General features: G+C 40.5%; 1 protein-coding gene across 12 annotated transcripts in view; it reads right to left on the bottom strand.

The window, feature by feature from the left end:
• Positions 1 to 5,697: 5,697 nt before the first annotated feature.
• Positions 5,698 to 10,573, bottom strand: part of CARF (calcium responsive transcription factor) — a 69,712-nt gene continuing 64,836 nt past the window's right edge. For 7 of the 12 annotated variants that reach the window (XR_008312604.1, XR_008312612.1, XR_008312611.1 and 4 more), the window contains 2 exons: positions 10,017 to 10,258; positions 5,698 to 8,454 (listed from right to left, as the gene is read on the bottom strand). Coding sequence is in view for 1 of the 12 variants with exons in the window: in XM_053280826.1 (XP_053136801.1) it covers positions 10,330 to 10,349 (20 nt within the window). In the remaining 11 variants the exon portion in view is untranslated. Of the gene's footprint in view, positions 8,455 to 9,156; positions 9,316 to 10,016; positions 10,350 to 10,573 lie in introns of those variants that run through there. The other 5 variants (XR_008312614.1, XM_053280808.1, XM_053280826.1 and 2 more) reach the window with 3 other exon arrangements.

Here is a 10,573-nt window from a genome sequence, read left to right as displayed (position 1 = left end):
AAGAGCATCTAGGTTCCAAGTTTCCCTCCCTGGCATCTCCAGATAGGGCTGAGATAGATTCCTGCCTGCAACCTTGGAGAAGCCACTGCTAGTCTGTGTAGACAACACTGAGCTAGACAGACCAATGGTCTGACTCAGTGTGTGGCAGCTACCTATGTCTATGTTCCTAAGCAGCAGAGCAAAGAGACCAAAATCACTCGTGTGCAGGGTGGCATGTCTCCCCACCAGCCCTCTGCCCTGCCCACTTATTTGGTTGTGTGTATGACTTTACTGTCTCCCCAAAAACTTTCAGCTTCCTTTACAAGTATTATGTTTCCAGCTTCTCTTCTTCCGTGACCTCTGATTTTTACCCTCTTTAAAAGACTTGCTGTCCCATTAAATTAGCTCTTCTGCTCAATAGCATAAAGAACTTGTGATCATATGGATGATATGATCATTGCTTTGTTAGACTAAAAGTGTAGAGGACCAGCTGATTTCTCTTAAGATGAGCTAATGGTTCAGCCATCACCCCGGAGGAGAAAGTAAACAGTTGTGTGATGACACATATCTTCCATCTGATGGGAAGGATTGATTCGTGTGTGTTTGTTTTTGCATGATAACAGAAGCAGCAGCTTGAAACAAATATATTCTTGCTTTTTGTGCACTTCCTCATTTCTTCATCCATGAGTCTCTTTCTCCCCAAACCACATTTCTTCTTCCCTCATCAGGAGTCAAAAGGTGTCCTCCTTCCTCCCTCAAATCATCACATACTATGCTGCTGAGGTGACCCTATGTGTCCCTACCAACTATACAATTTGGTTCATATTGGTCCACGCATTGCAAAGTTGATGGCAGCAGGTGTGTGTGTGTGTGGCGACACACAAACAGGGACACACACACACACACACACAATGTCAAGTGAGCTCATAAGCTTACTTTCCTTAAGGAAAGTAGGCTAAAAATGAGACCAGTTAGTCATGACTAACTTCAGTTCCTTGTTTGAAAGTTATCTAGGACCCTTAACCAGGCTTAAACAGTGTTAACACACTTTAACCAGGATCACTAAGCCCTGCAATGTTAATTGTGAGAACCTAGAATTTCTGGGCAATCCTGGCCAAACTGCTGTGGCTAAACCACATTTAACCAGGATACATAGCCAGGATCTGATCCTGGTTAAATATAATTTAATCGGAAATAAATTTGGATCTCTAAACAGATATATATGGCGTACATTGGACAAATTGGTTAAATGTAGTTTAATTGGATATACATTTGGTTCTCTAAACAGATATATATTTTGAGATCCAAGTGTATATCCAATTAATCAAAATTGTATCCATGTAACACATTGCAAATGTAATTACAGTAAGAGACAACTTACATTAGGAGGCTTCAAATCTAAAGCGGAGCGGATGAAAACGAATGCTGCCTCTGCTGAAAACCCATTTTAAATTTACTGGGAAATAACATCTTTTCCAGAATTAATTATGAGGACAGACATTACTAAACTTGGCCAGTTTACAGAGAACATGCCTTTTAGAATTCTGGTAGTCTCCTAAACGGCATAATTTCTTCCTCTCTAGCTGTTTATGGTCCACAAAAACCTGGGGTCAATTGTCTGGATAGAAGTTTGCTCTCCTGTCATTCTTTAAGAGTACATTTGGAGAGATCAGATGCAGTTCCTTAAATACTGTGAGAATAAAGGGCACGCAAGAGAACAGAATATGCTCCAAAGGCTTATATTACATAAAAAGTTGAAATCTCAATTGTGAAGGAAGCTTACTTTGGCAAATCTGAGCAGGCAGCTCTCTCCATGATGATGCATCGCCCATAGTTCAATGTCTCCCAGAGCCAGAGGCAATGTTGGGCTCCTCAGTGGATGCCCTCAATCATCAACCCCGATTCAAGATGGCAGACACATGAACATTTGAGGCGCAAGTGGGCTAACTTGTGAACCACCTAACCAATTTGAACTAAATTTACTACAGCTGAAGGGACACATGGGGGGGCTCAAGGCCACTGTTTGTAATGATGTCATCCACCCCAGTTCAAGATGGCAGATGAGAGAAATGGGCAGTTAGGCCCATTTGAGGCGCAAGTGGGCCTAACTTATTTGGACCAAACTTGGTGCAGCTATAGTGAGTGATACAAAGGGACACCTCAACTGCATAGTTGGTGATGATGTAATCTACCCTGATTCAAGATGGCGGACTCGTGAACGTTTGAGGCGCAAGACTCAACTTGTGAACCACCTAACCAATTTGAACCAAATTTGCTAAAGCTGTAGGGACACATAGGGACACCTCAATGGCATAGTTTGTGATGTCATCTACCTCAGTTCAAGAATGGGGTTCAAACTGGTTCTAAGGTTGCTGCCATTTTGTCAGCACTTTTACTTGTAGGGATGTGCCCGGAACCATTCCGGCAGTGGTGGGGGTGTTCCCTTAAGGGTGGGGGTGGGAGCATTGAGACGCTGGGACTCCTCCCCTCTTTGTTCTTCCAGTGTTAGTCTCCATTTTGTCTCTCCAGAGATGGCTGTTTGTTTTGGTCTTTCTCTTTCCTGCCATAAGCAACAGTTGAAATTAGGCTTCAGGCTTTTTCACATTTGCTTGTCATCTTTTCTTTAAATAAATCCTTGTAGTTGCTCAATACTAAAGAACGGTCTTGAGGCCTCTTGCTTTGCTGCTTTCTCACCCAACTGGTTCTGCTTTGCTTTTTGCAGACTGGACTGCCATCCTTCCCCTACACCTGCCTGCCAGCACCCATCTGCACTCCCCCTAGCTGTTGAGTGCCAATGTGGGCTCGGAGTTCCTGGTCAGATAGACTCCAGCTGAAGACGCTGAAAGAAGACGCCAGATTGGTAAGCCCCCACAAACCCCATTTAGGGTTCTTTCTTTTAAATAGGGCACACTTTGGGGTTGGGGTTAGGGCACACTTTGGGGTGGGTACTAGGACTGGGCAGCTTAGGCCATAGTAATCCTCTGCCTCTCTTCCCATAGACTTACCCCATTGTTTCTTGCTCCTCCCACAAAGCCTCCCCGCCCCAAATAAAGCTTGATTCTTTTTCCAGCTTCAGTGTGTGCACTACAATGTTATAGATAGCACCACGTGTTGCACACACAGCATAATAAATAGACCACCAGGTCTGTAGCTGTGAATCTCCTTTCTCAATGCTCACAGCTACAGACCTGGTTGGAAATAGACCCAAATGCTGAATGTCTAAATCATTACATAGAAATACAAGGACTATGATTCTTCAGTACTGATGCCACTCACTAAGACTGTCATAGTCGAAATGTGCTTGGCACAACACAAAGTAGACAAGCACTTCCTTGCGCTGTGTCTCACCATGAGAGGATGAGCCACATGCAGAAGAGTTCTCTCCATACTATTGGCACAGAAGCTTGGTAACTCCCATGAGCCTTTGACTTTTGTTGCGATACTCTTTTTGGATCTATCTATCTATCTATCATGCATGTGTTTATAGATTTCTATATATACGCTTGATGTGTTTTAACTTTGGAGAGCATATTTTGTTGTTTGCTTTTTATCTGAATTTATACAGGTTTTATTCAGATCACTTTTAGACCATATGCTACCTTACTTTTATAAAACAATACAGACTTGTGATTTCAGATAGTTTTAATTCTAAATATACATGTATTAATATAGATAAATATACAATACATATATCTATGTTGAAGGGGGGCTCTTTTTGTTTCAGTATATTGTTTCTGAGACCCTACAAAGACATGTTTATTTTGTATAATCACCGCCCTGATGTGATGGGAGCCAGCATGGTGTAGTGGTTAGAGTGCTGGTCTAGGACCGGGGAGACCCGAGTTCAAATCCCCATTCAGCCATGAGACTAGCTGGGTTACTCTTGGCCAGTCACTTCTCTCTCAGCCTAACCTACTTCACAGGGTTGCTGTGAGGAAAAACTTATGTAGTACACCGCTCTGGGCTCCTTGGAGGAAGAGCAGGATATAAATGTAATAATAATAATAATAATAATGTGTCAGCCAGGGCCCAGCCAATCTGAGGCCATGGCTTATATATTATCGAGACACAAAGAGAAGAAAGAAGTTATTCTCAAGGAAGTTTGTGTTTTTTCCTAAAATATTTTAGCACCGATTATAATATGCTTGCTGTGCTATTGCTTGTTGCTTTGATTGCCTGGTTTTGTTGGATCTCAGTTGAACAAAGACAGAACTTGGATGCTTTCCTTTCTTCCTTGAGTTGTGGTTTGGTTTGTATGTGAGATGGTGGTGTGGCAGGAAATGGACAGTGGCACATCAGCTTTCTCTAGTGTATGTAATATTTTCTTGGTGGTTGTGAGATAAGCTCCATGTCTGTCCTTAAGACTAACTTGTGCTTCACTCAGTGTTGTTCTGCTCTGTATTCTGCACTGCAAAGTACTCAGTCAAAATGTGGCTATTCTAGTTGAACTTATGGCTATGCTTGCTAAGGGTGTGGTGGTGGAGCAATAGAATCATAATGCTGTGTCAGTGTGAGAGAGAGCAAGATGCAGCGGATTCTGGGTCAGTGATTCTTTTTCGGACTGTGTTTGAAATGTGCCATGTGTGTACTGTGCTGAGAGGGACAGATTGAGATGATTCCCTTTTTGTAGTAGTACTGTTTTTCAAAACATGTGTGGCAGTGCACTGTTTCACCCATAGGGAATAATTGGGAACTTGAGCCACCCCATTATCCCCCATGGGTAGCTTCTGGGGACACCAAAGTGGGTTGGGTGGTAGGGCATGATGGGTGCTATCTACCACCCAACCTGCAAAACAACTAGGAAATCAGGGAGTTTTTAATGAATTTTTGATTTTTTTTCTCTGGGTCAGTCTGTCAACCCTAACCCTAGGGGGATTTAATTTAAAAAATGCCCGATTGCCTAATTTTGTTTTGAGGGGTTGGGTAGTAGGTATCATGCCCTACCACCCAACCCACTTTGGTGTCCCTAGGAACTACCCATTGGAAATAATGGGGTGGTTCAAGTTCCTTATTATTTCCTATGTGCAAACAGATTCAAACTGGTTCAAGTTGGTTTGTTGAATAGATTGGAACAGCTTGTCGGTTTGACCAAACAGTTTCACAAACCCATAGTCCAGTTTGAATTTGGTTCAAATCTGAACCAAACCATGGGAAATGGTTCTGCACACACTCCTACCCCAATACAAGATGGCAGATGCGTGAACGTTTGAGGCGCAAGTGGGCTAACTTGTGAACAGCCTAACCGATTTGAACCAAATTTGCTACAGGTGTAGGGACACATAGGGCATGGCTCAAGTGCATAGTTTGTAATGTCCTCATCCACCCTGATTTAAGATGGCAGACATGTGAACGGTTGAGGCACACATGTGCTAACTTATGGACTCCATAACCGATTTGAACCAAATTTGCTACAGTTATAGTGAGTGACACAAAGGGACACCTCAATGACATAGTTTATGATGATGTCCTCCACCCCAATTCAAGATGGCAGACATGTGACATTTAAGGCTGAAGTGGGCTATCTTGCAAAAATGGTAATTAAGATTATAGTGAAAGGAAAGTAGGCAGATTAGTTCTTTCCAGAACAACTTGTTTTCAAAGATGTTTAGCCATGTCTAATTTAGTCTGGATCTTGTCCATTATCTAAAATGAGTTTTAGGACGAAACTATTTGCTTTATATAAGCAATCCAATAATTTTGTTTAGAAAACACACCATGTTTTGTAGAAAATTCTCAAACTTTACATTTTAATACAAAACACTATACACTGTATACAATACAAAAACTCTGAATTTGTACAACTAGAAATACTTTCATATTCACATGATCAAATATTCACCTTCACAGCTCCAAGTAGAGTTATTCAGGTTTGAGTATTACAAGTTGCCAACTGTGTACAAGGATTTAGGTATTTATAAATGACTGTTTGCACTCTGGCCACAAAGTTAGCATGTGCACACATTATCTTCCGTGTAAACTGTTGTCATCTTTATACAAAACACACATAAGGAGGAAAGTTTAGTTACAACATTATGGTAATATTAAAAAATGTCTCTGTTCCTCTTCGTTCCGCTTCTAAAGTCCTTCAGGTTTTGGGAGCAGTTTGTCTGGTAACACAGAGAGCTATGTTCTAGAGAGAAGGGTTCAGAATCTCACTGTATGTATTCAGAGCTCATTGTGTGTCCAATGTTTACGGCCAATTCAAAGGCATTTAATTTGCAAATCACAATTTTAGTAGCAGCCAGGGAAAGGTTTAAAATTAAATTTAGCAACATGAAGTATGCGACAGAAACATGGATGAAGGTTTTTTCCATTACTCATGTTATTTTTATATGCAGTCCAAAGATACCTGCAAGTCATTAGTTACTGGTTAGCCAATTATCAAACTATTTCTTTGAACTACCTACATAGCAACAATTCTGAACACGATCACAGACATGTAGTTTTCTCATTAGAAAATAAATGCAGAATTGTAAACTTTAACTTCTGATGGAACCCCTCTGTATTCTGTAGTAATCCCTACCCCACAGATGGAAAGCAAGAGCCATTGCAAAACTACCTTCAAAAAATAGCACCAATAACAAATATGGGATTTTAAAAATGCAATCAAATGATTTAGATTTTCTAACAAAAAGTATCCTGGAGTATTGTAAGTCACCTATTTATTGCCTCGTTTTCCAAACCATGACTTCCATATACCAACAGGATAAAGAAGGAACACTGAATCTGTAACAGGATCTCCCCAAAATTGCCAATTGCCAACAGCGCCTACAGTGACTACAAGGGACTGAAGAAAAGCACAGAAAGAAAACTCCATCAGCTGTGATTCTGCCCATCACTGCAGTGCTCAAACTAAAAAACAGCACCTGGTTGTTGTTTCAAGAACAAAGATGTAAGTATCCACACAGAGCAATGGTGTTTGTAATTAAAGGATCATATTTCTGTGGTATATCTCCACTTAAAAATATATCTTCAAAAAACCCCACCCAAAATCACGCGCACACAGAAGAGCCACAATATTCATACTAACGAACAGTATGTTAACCATTTGCCGTGCTAATGCCACGCAATATAATTCAGCAATCTTTGGAGAGAGCAGATCTGCAGATAGCATCTTTCTAATAAAATGAATGGGGATCATATGTGCTCAGAAGAGCTCTGTACTGTACATGTTATGTGCATCCAAAGCACAGAAAACAGTGGATCAATCCTACACTTAACTAACCAATCAACTGAACTCAACAGGACTTTCGTCTGAAAAATATATGCAAAATTGCAATCAAACCTTTATTGCTGACTTTGGCTTCAGAGTTCTAATTTAAGCACTAAATGTGTCAATGTAAGGAAAAATCAGATTTAATTAAACATGTACATGTTTAAATACCTTTAAATGCATATAATGAATGGTCATTATGTTTACCATTTTTGAACCCTGCAAATATGAGTAGTGCATTCAGAATTCTGTTGGGTACACAGTCCCATGTCTTCAGTTTTGAACAATTACTGCAGAGAAACCCTTCCTTTGTCACCAGTTTGAGAGTTTTCATTCTGAACCCTCACTCTCTTTTGTACTTCCCTAAAGTCCATTTTTGTGACAATCCACAGGAAGCTCAGTTTATCCCCTTGAATAATGGATGGCACCTCTTCATATTTCTTGAAGCTTCAGACACATTACAGATCTTACAATTCTGTTCTACAACATGGTAAAATAAATAGACACACTGGGACACTCAGCTTTTCATCCTATATGCTTCTCTGAGTGTGAAGAGTAAAAGGTAGGACAGCAGAAAAGTCACCACGAGATGAAAGGGCTGCTGTTAGCCACTGTGGCTGTTTCCCCTTCAGAATAAAGGGTATAGCATGAGACAGGAATGCCATTAACAAGACCGGAGTTTAAATATAGGGGTCAAGTGAAAGATTGTTCTTCTACAATGCTATGTATACTTCTACTGGTCATCCAGTTTAAAAGTTTTGTTGTTAAAAATCCATTGCTACTGCTGTCAGGACAAATTCCATTGTGTACGAGATTGGATTGTCAAGACAAGTAGAAGACTTCAGAAAAACCAGTCGGAACAGTCAGAAAGCATGGGGGTTTGATTTTGGAACACCTACTAAAATACTAACCACAACAAACAATTTATGTATTCGTTGGAATGCAGTGTGGACGACAACAAAAAATGACAAACAGCAGCTCCACGTGGGAAATGAGTGATCTGGAACTGGCAGTGATTGAGAGTCATAGCCGCAGTAAATCAAAGCAGCTGTCTAATACAGAACAGTGCATGGAGCTTGCAGCAAATCTCACATTGTCTTCTCCAAGGCAGGCCTTTTGTCAATACCAGTCTTAAGAGATATTACGAACTCAAGTACTGGATGGAGCCTGGAAGTCTCTGAATGTCTCTGTCTCCAAGGATACTACTTGTCCTTTGGCTTCTTGATTAAGGTAGCCTGTGAGGATAATGCCCTCAGGATTTTCTTTTAATAACAGAAAAGGACACAAAATAAAAACATGAGGGTTAAACTCTATAATGCATGCATGCAAGGATATAGAAGACTATCATTCAAAATTAAAAAGTCTAGTGAACAGAAATCACAAATGTTCTCAGAGTTTGTTTCTTACTGAGTGTTATTCTGGGAACCCCTGCATTGGAAATATGGGACTAACTTCTTTCTGGAGATGGATAAAGACCCTGGAACCTTACAAAAGGGACACAAAGGTTCCTATCTGCAGTTTCCTTTCAGATTTTGTTTTAACATGCACTACTGTCCATCACTTCTAAAGTGAGAAATCCTGGGGCTCAAACCTCCCTGCAAAGCAGGTCCTCTTACCAGGAAGCTGCTCCCTTCTTCCAGCCCCAGATGCTAGCTTAAGGCATACCCATAGAAGCAATCTCATATTTAACATTACAAGGATAATGTTCACACTACAAGAATAATATGTTCATCCTTATAATGAAAGGATGAAAATAAGGTCTGGGGAAAGCCTTTTACTAGCTCACATTAACCAGGCTAAACATACACCTTTGGATAAAGCAATGATATTAATCTATGTTCAGAGAGAAAGTGTTATACATACAGAAAAATATTTACCTGTGTCGTAAATATATGTATGTATGTATAAACATATGTACCTATCTTACCATAAACCTATCCCCAACCCAATGATATATTGCTCACATTTTAATTTGTGATATTAAACCCAAGATTGAAGGAGGATCGTTGGTTTCTATGTATCTTATGATGCCCTCTTATCATGCCTTTTAAGTAAATACAAAGTGGTTGGATGTTTAGCACTTTCAAGAAGGCACTGAATAGCTAACCAATTCCAGCATACTTCTGTTGGGAAAAATGCAGAGGTATGTTAATGTAGATGGGCATTGAGCCCTTTGTTTCAGTCCATGGATTTCAGGATTATGAATAAAAAAGCAAGAGACAGTTGCACTCTTCCTACCTGCAAGAACAGTCTAGTATTTAGAAACCATTAAGAATTTCACATCTAGACTATCAATGCTGCTATAATTTGCTAGAACGTATTTATACACAGATAACCTCAGAATACAAGAACCCGAAGAGTAGCCTAAAATAGTCTCCCCAATTTTGCAGTCTCATTCACAGGGTGTGAAAGTTTGTGCGGGGGTATTTCAGCAATTCTGGGGTGGAAATGCTCCCAGTGGCTGCCATTTCCCCTACCAGAATGTTCCTCAGAATAATGGCTAAATGTGATAAATAAATGCCATGTAATGATGTTGCCTCATTCTGAGGGGCATTTTGGAAGAACCAAATGGTATCTAACAGAAGGAGGGCTGCCACTGCTGTGAAATGGACCAAAAAAAAAGTTAGCCCTCTGCAACCCCCAGTCACCAAAATTTGAGTTGAAAGTTCCTAGAGAACATTTGGCTCAGTCATAGTTGTAGCGGACTCCACAGTGGCATCTTTACACACCAATAGCTAGCCATCATCTCCCACATACTTGTAACACGGATAGCAAAGAAGTGTAATACTCTTCTGCATGTTAATCATGAGAGATTTGCACTTACTAAGAGTAGCACAATTGCCTGTTATTGGTGCAGAAATCGTCTGTACATCTAAAATAATCTGACAGGCATCCTGCTCGATACTATCTTCTATATTTCCAACAGTTATAAGCTGTTTCACAGTGACTACCCTTTGATCTGGTACAGTTTGCTCTTCATGGATTGACGCAGTAGTGTTGTTCTGTATTGGACTGGAACTTGCTTGAAGGTTAGGACCCTGACAGAGTGTAGGCTGGCTTGCCTCCCTATGGAATGCAGAAGGTTTTCAGAGTTGAGAGGAAAGTAGCTGTCCACTGTTAGAAGAGCTGCTGCTCCATCAGTGGAAGCAAGTGTTTGCTGCAAAAAACCAAAGGAAATAAAAGAGAATAAAAACCATCCGAAGCATTAAAAACCATTGGATGCATCCATGTGAAGTATTTTTAATGCCGAAGAGTATAATGGTGCACAGACTTTGCTCTTAGTATTGGTTAGGGATGTGTGCGGAACCAGTTTCTGTGGTTTGGTTCGAATTCGAACCAAATTAAAACCAGACCACCAGTTCAACAGAACTGCTTGGCCAA

Source organism: Hemicordylus capensis, chromosome 1 (assembly GCF_027244095.1).
Source record: "Hemicordylus capensis ecotype Gifberg chromosome 1, rHemCap1.1.pri, whole genome shotgun sequence".
Taxonomy (NCBI): domain Eukaryota; kingdom Metazoa; phylum Chordata; class Lepidosauria; order Squamata; family Cordylidae; genus Hemicordylus; species Hemicordylus capensis.
Note: the sequence above shows the minus strand (reverse complement) of the source record. Positions and strands in the feature narration are given on the sequence as shown.